The sequence below is a fragment of the Protopterus annectens genome, chromosome 1.part0, assembly GCF_019279795.1.
Source record: "Protopterus annectens isolate FY-2018-M chromosome 1.part0, PAN1.0, whole genome shotgun sequence".
In the NCBI taxonomy this organism is placed as follows: Eukaryota; Metazoa; Chordata; order Ceratodontiformes; family Protopteridae; genus Protopterus; species Protopterus annectens.
The window spans coordinates 1,913,298,134-1,913,320,918 of NC_056725.1; the positions used below are offsets into that span (position 1 = coordinate 1,913,298,134).

The window sequence follows — 22,785 nt, forward strand, 5'->3', positions numbered from 1 at the left end:
TTCTTGTGAGGTAAACTGCCATCAGTACTCGCGCCAGTGTGTCTCGCGCTTTTCAGTTGGCGCTTTTTTGTCTGTAGTGTTAAACTTTGGTGATAGGAGAGGATTTCCTTAGAGTTGTTCTTGTTGTGGACTATATCATGTCTAAGGAACAGAAGTCAGGGTTTAAAAAATGCACTCGGTGCAAATATAAAATGTCAATTACAGACAGTCATTCAATATGTGTTTATTGTTTGGGGCCGAAACATCTGCAAGAGACTTGTAGTGTCTGTCATGCGTTCTCATCTAGAGTTCTTCAAGAACGCAAAAATAAATTGATATTGAAAGGGCTTATCAAGCCTTCCTTTGAGGAAGCCTTAGAGCTGCCTGTTGCTTCCAAGAAGAAAAGAGCGTCGGCTCCGACAAGTCCATCGGAGCCGACTTCTAAAAAGACTAAATTGACCTCTTCTTCGGCTCCACTGACTTCGGGGCCGAGGGTCGAAGGGTCTGCCTCGATACCTCCTACCTCGGCGCCATTGCTGTCGGAGCCGCAGGTTGGAGTATCGAGAGGTGAATCACCTCCATCGGTTCCAATGGCTTCGGAGCCGGTGGAAGTGTGCAGCTCAGACTCTTCCCCCTCGGCTCCGAAGAAGGCTCCTTCGGTGCCGATGGTGGTCCAGGCTGTGGTGGAGTCGGCGCCGATAGTGTTGGAGCCATTTCGGAGCCGGTCCCCTTCTCTCTCGGAGCCGAGAGGAAAGTCTTCTCGATTGTCTACCTCCTCTAAATCATCGAGACTTTCAGATTCGGACCTGGATAGGGTTTTACAGAGGCTTTTCCAATCTCCAGTGTTTACTAAATTGGTCTCGGCTCCAGCACAGTTAGCTTCGGAGCCGATCCCCCCTCCAACGCATTCTATTCCTCCTCCAACCTCCTCGGAGCCGTTGGAGTCGGTGGTGGTGGAGCAAAGCGGAGCCATACGGTCGGAACAGAGACCCCTTCGAGGTCTCGGCTCGACTGTGCTTCCTACCCTGTCCTCCGGTTCAGGGTTTGGTACTGCAACCTCTTCAGCCAGGCCCGAGGGAATACTTTGGGATTGGGTGCTTGTGCCTAGTCTTCCTCTCGGAGCATCGGCTGCTGGAATTCCCATTGCCATCGTGGCCTCTAGACCAGTGACCTCCTTGGATTCTGGAGGTCCGGCCTTTGAGGCCATGAGGAGCGCGCTGGCCATGCCTTTGCCGGTTCAGCAAGATTCTACCTCACCGTCCCTAGATTTGGAGACTGGTGCCTCTGTTGTGTTACAGCCCCCCGGCAGCGGGGCCCCAGGGCCTGAGGATACCCCCATCGGCGGTTCCCTTCTTCCGGGTGGTCCGTCCGAAACTGCTTCGGACGAACCCCCACGGAAGAAATTGTGTAAGAGGAAGCACGTAGACTCCCAAGATGAGTCTATTACATCGGATACTGACCTCGATGACGCAGAAGGGTCCCCCAAATCATCTTCGGATGATATCTCCTTCTCAGATATCTTGGAGATTCTGAGACAGAGAGGTGACTGGCAAGCCAAAACCCCCCTCAGCTGAGGAGTCAGTCTTCCTCAAGGCCTTTGGGGCCCAGCCTTCCGCCTCCTGGGTGTCTCCGCCTGATGAACTCCTTGATTTGGTTTCTCGAAGGGTGTGGGAACACCCTGATTCTGTGGAACCGGTGCCTGCTAGGCCCAATAAATTTTTGTCAGCCCCCCCCCAGAAGGAATTTCTCACAAAGGGTGTGCCTGTAGATGCTTTGGTGGTGGCTTCTGCCACACAGCAGGACGTGGCAGAGGCTTCGACGTCTATTCATCCTCCTAATAAGGATTCTAGGAGTATGGATAGGTACAGGAAGCGTACCCTGTCCTCAGCGGCCTTTACCTTACGGTCGCTGAACTACTTATGTCATTTTACGAGGCTCCAAAGGGATCTTCTGAAAGAGCTAAATGACTCTCTTGTTGGTAATCTACCTGAGGCGCTGGCCCCGACTGTTGGCGCACAGATGACTACCCTCTTTTCTATTGTTAACTCGTCCATGAGGCTCATTTCGTATGCGGCCGAAGGGGCGAGTAGAGCAGCGGGAACAGGCGTTGCCCTCAGGAGACAAGCCTGGTTACGCTTGTGTTCGTTCACGGAGGCCTTCAAGTCTTCCTTCGCCGACGCCCCCTTTGATGGGTCATCTTTGGACCCAAGGTGAAGGACACACTAACTCGGTGCGAGCAGGAGGGCAAGACTTTGACTGCCGTTGGGGCCCGATTTTCCGCTCCTTCCAGGCCTTACCCCAAGGCTGGGAGAGGAGGGAAAATGTGGTTTAAAAAATCTCAAAAGTCTTTCCCTACTCCACCCAGTGATTCCCCCTCCAGAGGCGGGGGGGGGGAATTTTGGAAGACGCCGCCCCAGAGGTGGCAGAGGCCCCCGTAACTCTGGAGACCGCGATTCCTTTCGTGGTTCTTCATACAACCAGCGTTCCTGAGTTGTTGCCCGACTGTGCAACTCCGGAGCCAGTCGGGGGTCGCTTTGCGGCACATCCACAAGCTTGGGAATCCATAACAAGCGATCAGTGAGTGCTTCGCATTATTACCGGAGGATATATCATCCCGTTCAACAAACCCCCCCTTCCTTTAAGGGAAATCCTGGACGTACCACCCAGTCAGCGGGATCAGGCAGCATTAGAGGTTTCAAAGCTGCTAGAAAAAAGAGCCATCCAGCCTGTCCCCATCGACCAGATCGGATCAGGAATTTACTCAAAATTATTTTTGGTACCAAAAAAGACAGGGGACTTCAGGCCCATTTTGGACCTCAGTTCATTGAATCGTTTCGTAAAGAAGTCCAAATTCCGAATGGTCACTCTTCAATCTATTCTTCCGTTGCTGGAAAAAGATGCATGGATGTGCTCCATAGATCTCCAGGACGCTTACTATCACATTCCCATAGCTCAAGAGTCCAGGAGACATTTACGCTTCCGCCTCGGAGTCAGTCATTTTCAATTCCGAGCACTGCCCTTTGGTCTCACCACAGCCCCCAGGGTGTTCACCAAGTGTCTGGCAGTGGTAACTGCTCACCTGAGAAGTCTGGGATTCCAGGTGTTTCCTTATCTAGACGACTGGCTCCTTACTGCCACCTCCAAGCATCTACTACTCCAAGCGCTCAGAGCCACGCTCACCTTGGGCGTTTCTTGGGGATCACGTTCAATTTGCAAAAATCTGTACTACAGCCATCTCAGCGTATTACTTTCATAGGCGCAGACTTAGACACAGAAAGAATGCGCGCCTATTTGCCGCAGCAAGAATTCAGGTCTTACAAGATCAAGTCAAATCCTGTCTCCCTTACAAAGAGCCCCGCCCATCGGATCCTACAACTGTTGGGCTCGATGGCATCGACCATACTTTTAGTTCCCTTGGCCAGACTTCACATGCGAATTTTACAATGGCTACTGTCGGTTCAATGGTCTTATCAGGAACTTCCCTTGAACCACTTAATCATAATCACGGAAAGTTGCCGTCGAGATCTGCGTTGGTGGCTTCTCCAATCAAATCTCGACCAAGGGCGACCCTTCATACCTCAACGTCCCGTTGCCACTGTGACTACGGACGCCTCCCAGGTAGGGTGGGGGGGTCATTACCTGGACAGGTCGGTCCAAGGCACATGGCAGATCCAGGAAACACATTTGCATATCAATGTCCTGGAGATGAGAGCGGTACTATTGGTACTCCAAGCTCTCCATCACGCTCTCCCACAGGGCCCGATTACTATCCTATCCGACAATATGTCGGTGGTGTGGTACATAAACAAGCAAGGTGGGACCAGGTCTTACCCACTATGCAGAGAAGCCATGAGACTTTGGCACTGGGCGGTAGCTACCAACCGCTTTCTAATGGCAACGCACATACCGGGGAAGTCCAATGTGATTGCGGACAGATTAAGCAGGACCATTCTTTTACCCCACGAGTGGTCCCTTAACCAGGGTATAGCTGCAAAAATATTCGACAGATGGGGTCTTCCTTGCTGCGACCTGTTTGCCAGCCCTCACAATGCGAAATGCAGAGAGTTCTTCACACTGTTCCTTCTCAGGGACAGATTCCCAGGACGCTCTGACTCACATTTGGCCCCGGTCTTCTCGCCTTCCTCCATTCCCCTCCTACCGAGGGTGATACAGAAGGCCATTTACATGGAGAGCGAGATGATTTTGATTGCCCCGCACTGGCCTCGTCAAGTTTGGTTTCCTTTCCTACAGAGGCATGCGATAGAAGGTCCATGGTTTCTGGATCCGTGCCAGACCTGTTGACTCATCAGTCAGGACGGCTTCATCCGTCTCTCAGGTCCCTGAAGTTGGCAGCATGGTTACTCCACTTCCATCCTTAGTCCGAGACAATGCTCTGTCAGCGGAGGTGGTCCACATACTGTCTTCTTCAGGCAAAGCTGCCACCAGCAAACTTTATTCCAGTAAATGGAAAAGGTTTGCCTTCTGGGCTCAAGGCGGGTATAGATCCCTCACTGCACCAGTATCGGAGGTTCTGAATTGTCTGGCCTCCCTTTTTCAGTCGGGCTCTTCAGTTTCTACCATTAAGGTTCAGTTAGCGGCGATCTCTAATTTTCATGCTGCATTTGAACCTTCATTGATGTCTCACAAACTTTGTAAGGCTTTCCTTAAAGGGGCTTGGCTCCTTAGGCCTCCTTTATCTCATCCTGTCCCCTTGGGATTTGAATATGGTTCTTGCTGCCCTAACTGCCCGTCCTTTCGAACCAGCTGCTACTTGTGATTTAAAATTTCTGTCTTGGAAAACGGCCTTTTAGTAGCCATAACATCTGCTAGGCGAGTTTCAGAACTTCAAGCTCTTTGTTCTGATCCTCCCTATTTGATTTTTCACAAGCATAGAGTTTCATTGAAATTAAACCCTGCATTCATACCAAAAGTGGCCTCCTCTTTCTGTATGCAACAAACTATAGAACTCCCTGTCTTTTTCCCAGAATTTTCTAATAACGCAGAATATACTTTGCATCAATTGGACGTACATAGACAACTGCGTTTTTATTTGGATAGAACCGCTCAAACGCGGAAATCAAATCAATTGTTTGTTTCCTTTGCAGTGAACAAATTGGGTCTACCAGTAACAAAAACCTCCATATCCAAATGGATTAAAGATTGTATCATTTTTATTTATTCACAGGCTAATAAAGACCTTCCCTTTCCAGTCAAGGCTCATTCTACCAGGGTAATGGCTACTTCCATAGCTTTTCACTCCAAGTTATCAATAGATGATATTTGTGCTGCGGCAACCTGGACTTCTCCGCACACTTTCATTTCTCATTACAAATTGGATGTGGTTTCTCGAGGCAGAGCTTCCTTTGGTTCCACAGTTCTCAGGAGTGTGTTCCAATGAGCCACCCGGGATGTAGGTGCTAGGGACGCTGTCCCATCTGTCATGAATGTAGGCGAGATATGATCCCATTACATCTTTTAGTTATGTACTTACCATAACTTCGGATGTATGGGATCCATCTCGCCTACATTCATAAGTACCCACCCTCCTTCCCCCTTCCATTTGGATTTAGAGGAGCTGTAGTCACTTTTTTCTTGGCGTTCTTTCTTGAAGAACTTTAGTTGGTTATAGTGACTACTAGTTTTTCTGTGTTTGCATGGGTGTATGAAAGCGAACAAACAAGATCTGGGGAAGCAGGTGTAGTGCATCCTGGGATAGGGAGTAGCCCAGCCAATGAGAGACTTCGTGCTAGTGTATTAGTTGCCGAGTCGGAGCCGATGGATCGGCTCCGAACCCATCTGTCATGAATGTAGGCGAGATGGATCCCATACATCCGAAGTTATGGTAAGTACATAACTAAAAGTTCCATATGCTAAAGTACCAACAGTTTCTGTTATCACAATTGAGAAGTAAAATGTCACAACCTGAACAACCAGACTTGAAGGAGTTGCAGGATTTGATGCATAGTGCAGAACAAGTGGGTAAACATACCTTGCAATGTGGTTTTGATGCTCTAGAGGCCTCGTGTAGAGCTGCTGTTACAGGATCTGTGATACATAGACATGCCTGGCTCAAGGAACAAACCTTACCAGATCATGTCAAAGCTAAATTACTAGATGCCCCTCTTCAAAAGGATGTATTATTTGGTGTTAAAGCTGAGGAGGTATTAAAGAAAATGGAGGAAAAGGCTAAATCAATGCAAACAGTGAAAGATTTTCTACAGGTACAACCTCCACGTTTCAGTAGAAATTGGCCTTCCAAAAATTGGTCCTTTCCAGCCACGGACAGACCCCAAAGAGGTAGATACAGGCGCCCGAGGGGCAGAGGGCAATCTCAAGGATCGTTTAGAGGCAGACAATGGCAAGCTCCTACACAAAGAGGTGGTGAGGATAGTTCGCAGCCATTCAGAAAGCAAGCCCAATGACTTTCCCCTTTGCATGCCAAGCAAGGCTCAAATGGCAGCACCCTTAGGCAGAAAACTGGCATTATTTTCAAAAAATTGGCATATTGTCACAAAAGACAAATGGACATTATAAACAGAGGCTACAGATTCCATGTTCACACCCTTCCAAAAATGAGAGGCATGCCAAACCTGCCACACAATCAAAGGGCAGAGGCACAAAGACAAATTTCAGATCTCTTGGACATGAAAGCTATTCAAGAGGTACCTACTCACGAACAAGGTCAAGGTTTTTATTCCAGACTATTCCTGGTACCAAGGAAGGCAAAAGATTGGAGACCTATTTTGGACCTATTCATCCTAAAGACATTTTTACTCGTACCAAAATTCAAGATGCTCACATTACAGCAGCTTCTTCCCATGCTGGGCAAGGAGTCTTGGCTGGTAACATTGGACCTCAAGGAGGCATACCTGCATGTCCCAATCAGACAAAATTGCAGAAGATACCTCAGATTTCTTGCAGGTTCAACCCATTATCAATTCTCTGCATTGCCCTTTGGCTTATCTACTGCGCCCAGAGTATTCACAAAATGCCTGGCATCAGTAATTGCCTACTGCAGACTTCAAGGGATACAAATATACCCATATTTGGACGACTGCCTGATCCAAGTGGACAGCAAGCACATACTTCTGAAACATCTGGCTTATGTAATAATGTTGTTGAATTCTCTGGGATACACTGTCAACAAAAAGAAATCAAGGCTAATACCCTCTCAGAAAATAATTTTCCTGGGTGCCAACTTGGACACAAACACCCAGATGGCCTACCTCACGCCAGAGAAGCAGGGGCAACTAACTCAATACTTCAGAACACTAGCAAATTTCACCAGGCTGACTGCAAGGAAAATCCTGCAGGCTCTGGGATTCATGGCATCTTGCATCCTACTAATCCCACGTGCAAAGCTGCATATGAGGAAACTTCAATGGTACCTGAAAAACCTATGGTCTCAACACAGCCACAGTTTGGAAACAATAATACCACTAATTCCATGTCTTCAAAAGGAATTTCTGTGGTGGGCTCAAGCATGCCAAACAAACACAGGTCTCCCATTCAGCAAGCTTCAAGCAAATCAAGTCATCACAACAGACGCCTCGGACTACGCCTGGGGGGGTGCACATGACAGATCGGTGCATTCAGGGCAAATGGTCCCAAAAAGAAAAGCACCTTCACATCAATCAAAAGGAAATGCTAGCAGTAATAAATGCTATTATAACTTTCAAAGACCTTCTGCATCCAGGTCAACTATTGATAAGGACAGTCAACACCACAGTAATGTGGTACATAAACAGGGAGGAACCCATTCATACCCCCTATGCAGGCTGGCCATGTCACTTTGGAACATGGCTCTGGAATTACAAATCGAACTTCAAGCACAGTACTTGCCAGGCAAGGAAAACACGCTGGCAGACAACCTAAGCAGAAATATGACAGATCCACACGAATGGAAGTTGCATCCTCAAGTTTTTACAGAGATAATTCAAGCATGGGGAAGGCCAGACATAGATCTCTTTGCCTCCCACAAAAATCACCAATTGACAAAATTCTGCTCAAGGACTTTTCATCCAAAGGCCTGGAGAGTGGACGCTCTCTCTTTCATTTGGACAACAATGGCAGTTTATGCCTTTCCACCTCTTCCTCTGCTGCCCAAAGTTCTATTAAAAACCAGGGCAGACCGACCAAAGATGATTCTCATTGCTCCAGACTGGCCAAGACAACACTGGTACCCACTCCTGAGGAGTCTGACACATTCCCGACCATGGACTCTACCTCTAATGCCTCCTCTTCTGACGCAGCACAGCTTCAAAACTCTTCACAGTCAGCTGAAAACACTCAATCTGGCCGCATGGAAGATTCCTTAACATCACAACAGACCCTACTCTCCAAGGAGGTGCAGGATGTCATTTTGGAGGCCAGAAGGCCGTCTACTAGAAAAGCTTACTCCGCAAAATGGAAACGGTTTTGTGCCTGGAATGAGAAAAAGGGCCAGAATCCTGGAAAACTGGATTTACCTCAAATATTACAGTATCTAGCTGAGCTGCTAAGCAGTGGACATTCATTCTCCTCCATCAAAATCCATGCCTCAGCCATTTCTGCAGAATACAACACTGATCCACCTTTATTCTCTCACCCCCTCTTAAGACAGTTCCTCAGAGGGGCTAAGAATATAAAACCCCCAAGGAAACCACCAATACCTGCTTGGGACCTCAATTTCATTCTAGAAAAGCTGACCTTGCCTCCTTTTGAGCCAGCTGCCTCAACAGATTTGCAATATTTGTCCTGGAAAACAGCTTTCCTTCTGGCTATCACCTCAGCTCGCAGGGTATCGGAACTACAAGCCCTCATGGCTGTGCAGCCTTTTATCATCTTCCATCAGGACAGAGTTTCCTTACGAACCAGCCCGTCCTTTATGCCAAAGGTGGTATCTAGGGTAGCTTTGAATCAGGCTATACACTTACCTACCTTTTATCCTAATCCTCAAAACAAAGGGGAGAGATTACTACATTCCTTGGACATCCACAGACAACTGCGTTATTATTTGGACAGAACAAAGCCTTTCAGAAATTCAGAACAGCTCTTTGTGTCCTTTGCTATAGGAGCTCAAGGGAAGCCAATTTCCAAACAGACAATCTCAAAATGGATAGCCCACTGCATACGCTTTTGTTACTCTTTTTCACGGCAAAACTGTACCTGCAGGCATCAGATCTCACTCCACAAGGGCCACAGCTACCTCTGCAGCTTTCCTCAGAGGAGTTCCTACCAAAGATATTTTGGAAGCAGCTACTTGGAGTTCTGTGCATACCTTCTCCAAGCACTACCACCTACCATTATACTCCAAAACTAGAGCAGGCTTTGCCACTGCAGTCTTGCAGGGCATCCTGGCTCCTCCTAGTTCCACCTAATGCCTACCACCCCTTTCTTAGCTTTGGGATTCTACCCATCTGTTATGACTGCAGCTGTATGCACAATGAACATAGTACAGTTTTGTACCTACCATAAATGTAGATGTTCGAATGTTAATACAGCTGTAGTCCAGGTTTCCCTCCCTCCTTCCCCTCTTGGGACAGACCTATTGGCTAACATCTCCTCATACAACCTGATTGGGGTATTCATTTATGGTGTATTTGCTTGCAACTACTGTATTTTGATTATATGGCATTGCTTTATTACACAAATTTATGTATTGCCTTCCTTCTGGGGGCACCTGACATCTGGGGCAAGAAAAACTGAAGAAAATGGCGTTGGCTGGTTCTTTTATACCCCCTGTCGCACTGACGTCAGGGAAGAAGCGACGATAACCGACGCCGGACCTAGACTTTGGAATTCGCCCGACCGAGGACCCGCCTGACGGCAGGAGAACCCATCTGTTATGACTGCAGCTGTATTAGCACTCGAATATCTACATTTATGGTAGGTACAAAACTGTACTTTCTGCAGGGCCTCATAGCCGCTCCTAATGCTGTTTAGCTCCAGCCTCCCAACCGTAGTTTTGGGACTCTACCCAAATGTAATGACTGCAGCAGTGAAACACGAAGAACATAGTACATTTGTGTACACTTACCATAAATGTAGATGTTCGAGTGTATTCACTGTTGCAGTCCAGGATACCCACCCGCCATCCCCCTTTTTTCTGCTGGAACTTCCCTTTCCTTCTCTGATTTATACAACCTATGGTGGTGTATTTGCTTGTGGATGAAGGTAAAATTTATATTGGTGCATGTATTTTTCATATATATATATATATATATATATATATATATATATATGTGTGTGTGTATATATATATATATATATATATATATATATATATATATATATATATATATATATGTATGTGTAAAAATTTTGGCTACCCTTTTAGGGGGCACCTGACATCTGGGGCAAGAAAAACTGAAGAAAATGGCGTCTGCTACTTCTTTTATACCCCTGACGACCTGATGTCAGGGAAGGGATGACAACAGCCGGCGCAGGACCCAAGACTTTGGAATTCAGGCCGACTGAGGGCAACCTGCCAGCAGGATTACCCAAATGTAATGAATGCAACAGTGAATACACTCAAACATCTACATTTATGGTAAGTGTACACAACTGTACTTTCTGGGTAATTAAAAGATGAATAAGTTTAATCAGTGTTAATAAGTATCTTGGTGAATATTCGGTGTAATAGAGGATTCTAAGTGTGATGCATAAGACTAATTGCCGTAGCAAGTTGGTGGCCTAATGGAACTAAACATTCAGTTGTACTGTGTGGAGAGAGATGAGAAATTGATAAACTTATAGAAATATGTCACATAGTTAAAATTGCACAAAGAGCATCTTTAGGATTTCCTTGCATTTTTGTACTCATTCATAGTTTTTGGTTTTCGTGTTATTTCAGCTACAGTGTTATTTGATTGTAAAGATTGCAATGCCAAAGAAAGGATGAAACAAAAATAAGCTGTTTTTTACTTTACTACTGTCTTTTTTGACTAATGTATTGTCACTTTGAGATGGTGCAGTAATGCAGAAAAGCTTCATGGTGCTGCATCTGATTTTCCTTTATTTTTATTTAAAGCAGTCTCAACCAAAAGGAAAGGTAAGTTGTTATATTGATGATTCATCTGTGCATGATTTGTTTGATCTTTTGTTTTCCTGCTGTAGTGCAGTGTAGGTTATTGTGCTACTTTTTATCTATATCACCAGTGCTTTATGGGGTCATTTTGCCATAATGGTTAAGTTTTTCACCTCATAGACACACAAGGTACAAGGTTTGATTCTGACTATGGGTTGATTGCTAGAGCAGTTAACCTAGTATTCATCTATGAACCTATATACCTTTTGTCTTGGATTGGTTGATGACCCAGCTATTTAGAAATGTGGTTGATCCTAAATGCCTGCTTTTTATTTATTCACTGTTCTGATTGGTTGAGATATGCATGCACACCTGGGTAGTGTGTCCAGAAAAACTGCACGTGTTAAACGGAGGTTGGGGCTAAGATTATATACCTGATAAAATAAAATTTTCTAAGCGAATAAATACATTTATTATGACCATCTGGTATTTGTTTTACTGTCTACTTAAGTTATCATTTAGGTTTGCTAGTATTTGCTTCCTGTTACCTGTTTTTTTCCTCGTTATCATTTGGTGCCCTTCAAAAAAGCATTTAGTTTGAAGTTTGACAACTTCTCTTCCTAGTTGCCAAATAGTACAATAGTTGCTTCACTCCCCCCACCCCTGTGTGCTGACTCACTTAAATTAAAGTGTCTATATTGCCTAGTGGTTCTCACAAATTTTCATTACAGTAGATTCCCTGTTATCCAGCCTCTCTTTAACTGACCATCACATTTCTGCCGTAGCTTTAGCAAAGGACAAAAGAGAACAACACTACTTCCGTCTCATCTGGGCCAAATAATGACAGACATTTCAGTTTTAGACTTTATATTCATTAGAAAAATGCATACCAACAGAAATCCTGTTATTCTAGCTGATTTATAACATATAAATACTATTTTGTATGCATTTTCTGATTAACCACCCATTCGTTTATCCAACCTAAGGTTTGGTCCCAGAGAGACCGGATAAGAGGGAGTCTACTGTAGTTGTTTAGTTGTATAGCCCCCTTTGTAGTTGTTTAGCCTTATGAATTAATAGCAACATCCCTGACTTGCAGTGGTTCTTGCATGTTTTACCATGGGACAGTTTTCAATTTTTTCTTGTATCATTTTCAATAATGCAAGTGTTTGTATGGTGTTACTTTCACTCTGAAGTGTGAGCCATATGACCTTGATTACTCCACCTTATTCAGAAAGTTGCCAGTGTCATAGCAGGAGTTGGTCCTAGTGCTTGTTATTTAAAAAAAAAAAAAAAAAAAAAGTTCTAGAAGCAGGCAGCATGTATCAGAATGATGTTCTTAGGCTTCTGCTTTTGGCAGCTTTTTTACCAGATGGAATGAGATTGGTACTGAATATGTCATGGAGAGTGTGGGATAGATGGCACCATATCTTCTGAAAAAACGTAAAGATAAAGACCGAGACAGACCACACAGGTCCATACCTACAGACGGCGCTTCCGTTGAGCTAGTCATCAGTTCGCCGGTACTCAGTGAGGCGCTTTCGCAGCCCCTGATGCCCGCTTCTGTTGATTTACAGGCCGCAGCAGAGACCCTTTTCGAGTCCGGTATACCGCAAAACTCTCTATCGACTAAGGATCCTGCGGTCATCTCAACCTTGGATGGGTCCAGAGCCGCTGAGCATGCACCAGCTTCCGAGGAAGTCCTTTGCACTACCAAATCTCAACACAAACCGACATCTTCTTTTGCGACTACCGTTCTTTGTAAAACTATTGAGTTTCTTAAACCCAGGGTACTAACCACACCCAAGAAACCAATGACCCACTCTCAGGCACCTGCTACCTTGCCTCAGTCTCAAATGCTTAAAATGGCAGAAGCCCTTATCATGCTGATCAGGGGAAGCCAAGCTAACCCATCCAAAAGGAAGAGAGATCTGGCCACTGTAGTTTTGTCTGAACAAGAGTCAGATGAATGTGATTCATTTGAATATGAAGACTTGCACCCCCCTTTCCCCTTATGAGGATTCTGATGCAGAGGATTCCATTCCTTCAGCCTCTCCCCCATAGGATTTTTTCCTTTGGGGAAACCTTGCATACCTTAATGGGGCATTTCCAGTGGGAGAGTCAGGACTACCCTCAGTCTAAAAAAAGACTTTGGGAACTTCTGGATCTTCCATAATACAGACCTTTGGCCATCCCCCAGTCCTGGCTGTTGTGGAGGATGTTTTCCTCGAATCCAGCTTGACTCCTGATGCCCTTCCTCCTGCTCCCAGAAAACCAGACAGGTACTATAGAGTCCCCTGACTCCCACAAATATCTTTTTAAAAATCCTACAGCTGGCCCTGAGGTCATTTCTCAAGGACCAAAATGAATTAAAACAACTTCTGCTAAGAATCCCACCCCCTCAGACAGGGATTCCCGAGCTTTGGACAGATGGGGTAAGAAAGTGTACACCTCAGCTACTATTGCTATTAGGGCACTAAATTGTCAGTTCCATATGCTGAAATTTCAGCAACATATCTTGGAACTCCTTAAACAAAAAATGTCTTCCTTTCCTGCTTGGGCAGAATCTAAAGATTTACGAGAGTTAATGCATTCTGCAAGTCAAGTAACTAAACACACCTTGCACTGTGGTTTTGACACCCTAGAAGCTTCTTGCAGGGCAGCAGTCACTGGATCTGTCATTAGAAGGCATGCATGGCTTAAGGAACAGCCTCTCTTAGATCATGTCAAATCTAAATTGTTGAATGGCGCACAGCAACAGTTATCCCACTCCACAAAAGGGGAAGCCACCACTGATCCAAGAAACTATCGACCTATTAGCCTGACGAGCCTGGTCTGCAAGGCCATGGAACGTATCATCATGGAACTCATAAAAAAGACATTGGTAACCTCCAAACTCTGGATCCCACCCAGTTCAGGTTTGTGAAAGAAAGATCATGCCTCCTGAACCTGATCAACTTCTTTGAGGCAGTCACCAAAGCCGTGGATGAGGGTAAGGTGGTTTACACAGCCTATCTTGACCTCACCAAGGCTTTCAACACCATCCCCCATTCTGGAATTATATCTAAACTCACTAAACTAGGTATAAATCCCTACGTCACAAGATGGGTTGCCAACTGGCTCACTGACAGAACCCACACTGCAAAAGTTGCAGACTCCAAATCTGACCTCAACGCAGTGACAAGTGGAGTACCACAGGGTTCCGTCCTGGGACCTCTCCTGTTTGTTATCTACTTCTCTGAAGTACAGGCTAACACAGAAGGCCTCTGGCTAACTAAGTTCGCAGATGACTGCAAACTAGGAACCATAGTCAAGTCCCCAAATGATGTAGACATCCTACAGAAGGGCCTCACTGAGACTGATGCCTTGTGTCAGAGCCATTGCCTTAAGCTCAATGCCAAAAAGTGCAGTGTCATCCCCTTTGGTAAAAAAACTGTACCCACCTTGGGACCCAGGTGGACAGTAGTCTCTCCTTTGATAGTTAAATCGCCAAAGTAGGCAGGAAGTCCTTCTACGTGGCACACCTCATCATAAAAGGGTTCTCATCCAGGAAAAAAGAGGTCATTGTTCCCCTCTACTCGTCACTCATTATACCCATTATAGAGTACAACGCCCCTTTTGGAAAGTACCTCACAAGACATCTGTAGCAGCTGGAAAGGCCACAGAAGTAACTCACAGAGGATTACTGGCCTCAAACAAATGTCCTACACTGACCGCCTCAAAAAACTCCAGCTTTACTCCGTAGCGTATCGCCTACTCCGAGGTGATCTCTGCCTAACATATAAAGCTATGTCATACCCTGAGCTGTTGGACATGCTACACCTAAAGAAATCCCAATCCCTCCGAGCTACAAGCTCTAGGGACATGCACTTTGTCACCACAATAAACAGGACATGCTGGAGGGGTAGATTCCTGTCCCAGAGACTTCCTATACTCTGGAACAAGCTACCCATGTATGTCAAGCAAAGTTCTTCATTAGCACTCTTCAAGAAAAATCTTGAGTGGATGGGAAATAGGAAATACACCCCAGGGATCACTTCTGTGTCTCTGCTGGACAGTGGCACAGGAAAATAACTTTCTTGGGTGGCGTAAGCAATGGAACCTTGCTGGCTAGGCTTACGTAGACCCTTGGGCCAATAGCCTAGTACCAACCTATGAACCTATGGATGCCCCCTTGCACAAAGATAACTTATTTGGCACTCAGGCAGAAGAGGTCTTAAAAAAGATGGAAGAAAAAGCAAAATCCATGCAAACAGTTAAGGATTTCATGCAGGTCCAGCCCCGTAGGTTCAGCAGGCATTGTTCCTTCAAATACTGGTCCTTTCCTGCTCCCAGTAAACCGGCCCAGCCTAGACCCCGTGAAAGCAGACCCCCCCCCCCACAGACAGCAGCCCCAGGGAATGCAGAGATCTAAGCAGTGAACTACCTCCACTTCAAAGCCAGGGAGTTCTAAGCCACCCCCTTATGGTAAAAACTCACAATGACTCATCTCCACCCCCTCCCTCTGCCCGCCTTCACTTACCCCTAGGAGGAAAACTCTCCTTTCACTTAAGCACCTGAACCACCATTGCCAAGGACCACTGGGTTCTGAACTTTGTGTCTCAGGGATACAGATTCTCCTTCCACACCCTTCCAACCCCAAAAGGGTTCCCAGATCTACCACCAAATAAGTGGGCAGAGGCTTAAAAGCAAATACTTTCCATTTTCTCTATGATTGCAGTAGAACATGTTCTTGCAGAACAGGTAGGCCAAGGTTTCTACTCCAGACTTTTTCTGGTGCCCAGAAAGAAGGGCAGCTGGCGCCCCATCCTCGATCTATCCATTCTCAACACCTTCCTGGTTATCCCAAAATTCAAAATGCTCACCCTCCAGCAGCTGCTACCCTTGCTCTCCAAGGACGCTTGGCTAGCCACCCTAGATCTAAAAAAGGCCTACCTCCACATTCCTAATCATGCAGGAAATATCTCCACTTCAGGGCAGGATCTCAACACTTTCAGTTCTTTATGCATCCCTTTAGCTTATCTGCTGCTCCCAGAGTTTTCACAAAATGTTTGGCTCTGGCCATTGCCTTTTGCAGACAAAGAAATATTCAGATTTACCCATACTTAGATGACTGCCTAATTCAGGCAGACAGCCAGGAGAAGCTGCTCAAGCACCTGGCCTTTGTAAAGACATTACTAACCTCTCTAGGGTACACAATCAACAAAAAGAAATCCAAACAGGTGCCCACACAAAAGATAATCTTCCTGGGAGCATGTCTGGACACAGCTTCCCAAATGGCATACCTTTAGAGAAACAAATTTTCCTTACAGCCTACTTTTCTCATCTAGCCACCAGACCCCAGCCCAACTGCAAGGAAGATCCTGTAAGCTCTGGGGTTCATGGTATCTTGCATACTACTCATTCCATATGCCAGACTGCATATGAGGAAACTTTAGTGGTACCTAAAGAGCCTTTGGTGCCAACACTTTCAAGACCTGGAAGCTCTTCTACCTTTAATTCCTTGCCTCAGAAAAGATTTTCTTTGGTGGGCAACAGCATGCTCCCACAACAAGGGAATGCCTTTCTCCCCACCCCCTGCCTCCCAGACCCTCACCACAGACTATGCTTGGGGTACACACCTGGACGGCAGGTGCATACAGGACCAATGGAGCCCACAGCATATCCCTCTGCACTTCAGTCAAAAAGAGATGGTGGCTGTGCAGCACACTTTGATAGCTTTCAAGCCCCTTCTCTCTCCAGAGGCTCTCCTGATCAAAACAGACAGCACCACTGTGATGTGGTACATCAACATGAGGGGGAGGGACTCACTCCTACTCTCTATGCAGGCTGACCATGAGCCTTTGGTACATAGCCTCTGCCATGAAACTACACCTGTTAGCACATTTCCTACCAGGCTCTCTCAACTCTCTGGCAGAATAATTAAGCAGAAATCTTCTGGACCCACATGAGTGGCAACTCAACAGAAGTACCTTCACCCTAATAACTCAGAAATGGGGAACCCCGAAGGTTGACCTCTTTGCCTCCCGCACCAGCCATCAGCTCAGCAAGTTCTGCACCAGGGAGCATCACTGCATGGCTTGGAAAGTGGATGCCCTGTCCTTCCCCTGGGTCAGTCTGTCGATCTATGCTTTTCCTCCCCTACCTCTCATCCCCAGGGTACTGTTCACAATAAGGGAGGAAAAACCAAGGACCATTCTTATAGCTCCAGACTGGCCCCGCCGGCACTGGTAGCCCATGCTGCTCAGCCTGTCCTCACTACCCCTATGGCACCTTCCTCAGATTCCAAACCTCCTGACCCAGAGGGAGGAGGAGTTCTTACATCCCCAATTGTAGACACTCAATTTGGCAGCTTGGCTTATTCCCTAACCCCAAACCAATTTGCCAACCTCAGTAAACAGGTTCTGGATGATATCCGTGAGGTCAGATGTCCTAGCACCAGAAAGTCTTATGCAGATAAATGGAAAAGGATCTGCACCTGGATCCAGGCTAAGGGAGCCAGTACGGCACAGCCCTCCCTCCCTCTCATTCTGGATTACTTAGCTGACCCACTACACAGTGGCTTCACTTCCTCTTCTGTAGAAATTCACGCCTCTGCTATTTCTGCTCATTTTCCCGCTAAGCAGCTCCTTTTCTCACACCCTTTGATCAAGCAGTTCCTAAGAGGGGCTAGCAACTTGAGGCCACCCAGGAGGGCACCATCACCAGCTTGGGACCTTAATTTTGTATTGGAAAAGCTCACCCTGCCCCCTTTCGAACCAGCTTCTTCTGGAGAGCTAACATTTCTCTCCTGGAAGACAGCATTCCTTCTGGCCATCACTTCAGCCAGGAGAGTCTCTGAGCTGCAAGCACTCATGGCTGTGGAACCCTTCATCATCTTTCATGCAGACAGGGTATCCCTCAGAGCTAACCCATTCTTCGTGCTCAAGGTGGTGTCCAATGTGGCTCTCAACCAATCCATTAATTTCCCCATGTTTTTTCCTAATCCCCAGAACAACAGGGAAAGGATTCTTTACTCTAGATGTTCAGAGACCGCTCAGATTCTCTCTCGACAGGACTAAATTCTTCAGAAAGTTGGATCAATTGCTGGTTAGCTTTGCTACAGGGGCAGAAGGCAAAGCCATCTCCAAACAAACCATTTCCAAATGGATAGCACACTGCATCCATTTCTGCTACAAACAGCATAGAAAGCCTCCCCTCAAGGGGGTCAGGACACACTCCACCAGAGCAGCCTGCACCTATGTGGCTTTCCTCAGAGGAGTCCCCACCACGGACATCCTGGAAGCTACTACTGGACATCTGTTCACACTTTGACCAGGCATTACCACTTGCCTCTCTTCTCCAAATCCAGGTCAGGGTTTGCCTCTGCAGTTTTGCAGGGCATCCTAGCCAGCCCTAGTTTCACTGACTGCCTCCACCCTTTTCCTCAGCTTTGGAATCAACCCAAATGTGATGACTGCAACAGTGAATACACTTGAACATCTACATTTATAGTAAGTGTGCACAGCTGTACTTTTTCTTAATAAACCTGCTGCCCCTAAAAAGGCAAATAAAGACCGAGGAACTTCAGATGTATTCTAAGTTTTTCTACATTCTTCTCAAACCTGTGTATACTTGTACAACTTTGATATTTTGAATTGTCAGGTTCCAGTGTTAAACTAAAGTATGAGAATTATTTTGTCTGCATTTTCTTCTTGTAAGGAAAAAATCTGCCTTAAATATTTTAGTTTATTCCATCTTACAAGTTACACCTCTTTGTTTACAGTGTGTGTTTCTTTTTCTCAGTTGATACCTCAGGGCTGTGGGTTTGCCTGACTGCATCTTCAGAACCTCCCAGATGATATGAAAAATGATACTTTGCATTCTTATTTGGATAGGGATTTAGTGTCTGCTTTCTCTGCTGCAAAGGCTATCAAAAAGTGTGATGAAAGGGGTAGTTGATGCAGGGAATTTCTGTGACTTTTTAACCCTGTTTTTCCATATTTTCTAAGGGATTCTCTACTCTTTCATCCAATTTTGGCAAAAAACAAAATAAATAGTCTCTACAAAATGTGGTTAAACAGACATTTAAAAAAATGTCAAGAATGTTCTTAAAAATTTTTCAGAACCCTCCAAAACCAACACCCCAGAAGTTAGAATGACTTTTTAAGGGTGTAACATCACATACATCTGGTCATCTGACTTCTGGTTCACATGCTACTCCCCATAACTAGAAACTGAACCGGAATCTCTCACAAATGTGTTACCATACACACAGAGCTTTGCTGAGATGTGTTATAGCATCTGGAAGTCATAAAACCATTTCAACACTTCCACCCTTCTAGGGTAGCAGTTAGTTCACTGCTAAAGACAATACAGAAGGCCCCCTAGTACAGACTTTTTGTCTTTGGCTGCATTGAGACCTGTGAGATACAATTTTTATGGCTTATACCAAGTAATTTATTTCAAACTATTTTTCAAAGTTAGCTGGACTGAGCTTAACCTCTTCGCTTCCAGTGTCCTCCGTTACGATGTATTCATGTCAATAGTTACCATATAATCTGGCATACAGGTATACTTCTGTTTTTTGTCCAGCAAGACACACTGTTGGCACATTTTTAACACAAACATCATTACAAATCAATTTTTCAACACCAGTACCTGTACAAATCAGTTTGATGTAAAAGACATATAATTCTTTACAAAACTCCAGCTAGCTCTGATGGCATATGTTACACATCCACTGCCCTACTTCTGGCATAGCTGGCAATACCTCACATAGTCACAAAGGGATCATGACCCCCTCCCACCCCAGCAGTCTCTCTTTCCCTTCCAAGAAAGTCTGAATCTCCACTTTTCTCTTTGGCAACAGATAGTTTCAGACAAATGGGTTCTGAATCTCAATATATTTCAAGGTTACAGATGGCAGTGAGAAGAAATGCTGCCTTTCCGAGGGGTAATTCCTCATCTACCAGACCAGACTCCTTTATTTTCCCTATCATACAACATGTTCTGTTCCAGGGAGAGAGAAAACAATTTCCTGTTTCTCATATTGAGAAATGTTTTTACTTAATGTTTTAGTGCCAGAGAAAGAAAATACTTGGACTAATTCTGGATCTTTTTTTCCTAAACCTGTTTTCATGATGCTTCTCAAGTTCAAATGATCATCACTTCAGATCTGTTACCTCCTCTTCCTCATTTAGGTTTCCTGGTAACACTAGATTTAAAAGATGCTTAGCACATCACTGTTCAAGCAGACTTCAAGTGTTTATGAATTTGTGCGACTGGATCACATTAACAGTTCTCTGCCTTACCCTTTGGACTATTGGCTGCACCAAGAGTGTTCACTAAGTGTCTAGCTTCAGTTCTATCTCATTGCAGGCTACAAGGTATCCACATTTTCCTTGTTTAGACAATTTTCTTATCCTTGCAAAGTTTTTTCGAAGTGTCAGAAATCTCTCACTTGGGTGAGAGATGTCTTACACAAGCCTAGATTCCAAGAGAACATTAAAAAGTGTTTTTTTTTTTTTTTTGACTGCTTCACACAGGACTGTATTCTTGGGGTGTCTGCTAGACACTTAGTTCAAAGAGGTTTTCTTCCACAGGAAAAAATAGACCTGTGTTTAGATGTTTTCTAAGGTTTTAATCTCGGACTTTGGGCACAGTGAGGGAATACTTCAGGATTTTGGGTCTCATGGCATCAGTGATTCTCAGGATACCCTTGACAAGACTCCACGTGAGAGAGCTAAATGAGTAACTGAAGTCTCTTTGGTCCCAGCACCAACATCCTTTGTCTTTTCAAATCCCAGGTCTGGGGTTTGTCAGATGAGAAATCACTTGGTGGAGACAACAAATTTCACTAAATCCAGGTCTCCCCTTCTGCCTCACTGCTTCAATGCAGTTAGTCACCACAGATGCTTTGGACTTTGCGTGGAGAGCAGTTTCAGGAGGAATAAAAGCACAAGATGTGTAGGACACCAAGGACAGGCACAAACACATAAATATAAGATTCTTGCCCTGACCAAGGCATTCAACTCTCTGAATCATCTTTGGTCCCGTGGACTCCTTCAAATTGTTAGCAATACCACAGTCATGTGGTACATCAACAAGTGAGGGAGAACCAGGATGTATTCCTTTTGCAGAGTAGCCATATTAGCTTGGGATATAGCTTCACAGCACAGTCTCACTCTGCAGACATCTTACATTCCGTCAGAACAAAATTGTGTGGCAGACTAGCTGAACAGGACAACATTTGATCCATCTGTGGGAAGCTCCTCAAATAGACCTGCTTGCCTCCTTTTTGAACAGTAAGCGGGCAAGTTTCTGCTCCAGGACTCCATGCAAGAAGGCCTGAAAGACACAAAAATACCTTTTCCTTTCCTTGGATAGAAATGTTCCTGTATACTTTTCCAGTCTTTCCACAGATATCCAAGAGAATTCTGAAGGAATTCTCAAAGATCACTGTGGTGACTCCTTTCAGGCCCACGCAACAGTGTTCTTCCATCCTTGGGAAATGGCCAGGGGTAGCTACCACAAGCTTCTTCACAGAATGGATCTAATCATGGAAGATCGTGGTTGTTTGATATACACCCTAACCTCAGTTTCAACTAACTACCTGGATGTTAGGGTCTTAATTCCCTTTACGTACATGTTTACTGAGGATGTGCAGAAGGTACTAATGGAGAAAAGAAATTTTTTTACTGGAAAATCATATATTAGTAAATGGAAAAGGTTTTTCTATTTGGTGCCAATAACATAACAAGCAGCCATTCTGTGCTAGTGATTCTCTGGTTTTACAGTATTTGTGAGAGTGACTATCCTGTGGCCTTTCTTACTCCTTTATCAAGGTTAATTTATCAGCCATTTCAGCATATCTGCTCATCGATCCTCCCTTTTTAATGCATCCTCATCTTAAAATGCTTTTAAAGCACTGTGTAGTCACTGAGACATGGTTTAAAGCTGCCGGGAACACACCAACAGTGCAAGGTTATAATGCCTTCCACACATTTAGACCAGCTACTTCACAGGCAGGGACTAAAGTTGGAGGAGTCTCTATTTACGTAAAAAATAAATATATTTCAAGGCTGGTCACCTGCATTTGAGGTGCTCCATGTTCAAATCACCATAGGTAAAATCCAATATCACTTTGTTGCAAGCTATAGGTCCCCCTCTATGACCCAGGAAACCCATACCATGTATTTAAACTTAGTAGAAACACTAAACATCCAACCCAATGCCATATTTATGGGTGACTTTAATTACCCCACTATTAACTGGGAATCCTATACAACACTAAACACAAATTCCTTAGACCAGATTGTCAATACACCAACCAGGGGTGCAACCATCCTAGATCTGGTCTTCACTAATATGGGAGACTGCTGCACGCCCCTACTTGTAATGCCTTCCCTGGTAAGGTCAGACCACAGAATGGTTTCCTTTGAAGTAAAAATAAAACCTGGATGCCCAGCTAAACCTGGAATATTCAGGAACTATTCCAAGGATGTTCATCGTGCATACAGCTGCAGTCATAACAGATGGGTTCTCCTGCTGTCAGGCGGTCCTCGGTTGGCCGAATTCCAAAGTCTAGGTCCGGCGTCAGTTGTCGTCGCTTCTTCCCTGACATCAGTGCGACAGGGGTATAAAGGAACCAGCCGACGCCATTTTCTCCAGTCTTTCTTCCCGCGCGGTGCCCGAAGCAGAATCAGTTCGCAAGTGCCGGTCGGCCAGCTCCTGAGATTACGAAAATCTGGAATCCGAAGTCTTCTTGAAAGCTAAGTACCCCGTTGGGGAAACTTTTCTTGCCTCAGACCGATGCA

General features: G+C 45.3%; 1 protein-coding gene across 2 annotated transcripts in view; it reads left to right on the forward strand.

The window, feature by feature from the left end:
• SENP6 (SUMO specific peptidase 6) overlaps positions 1–22,785 on the forward strand; it is a gene marked incomplete in the record, with an annotated part of 3,063,818 nt that overhangs the window by 717,769 nt on the left and 2,323,264 nt on the right. The window contains 1 exon segment of one of the 2 annotated variants that reach the window (XM_044070093.1): positions 10,991–11,011. Within the exon segment in view, the coding sequence (XP_043926028.1) occupies positions 10,991–11,011 (21 nt within the window). 2 annotated transcript variants of the gene reach the window in all.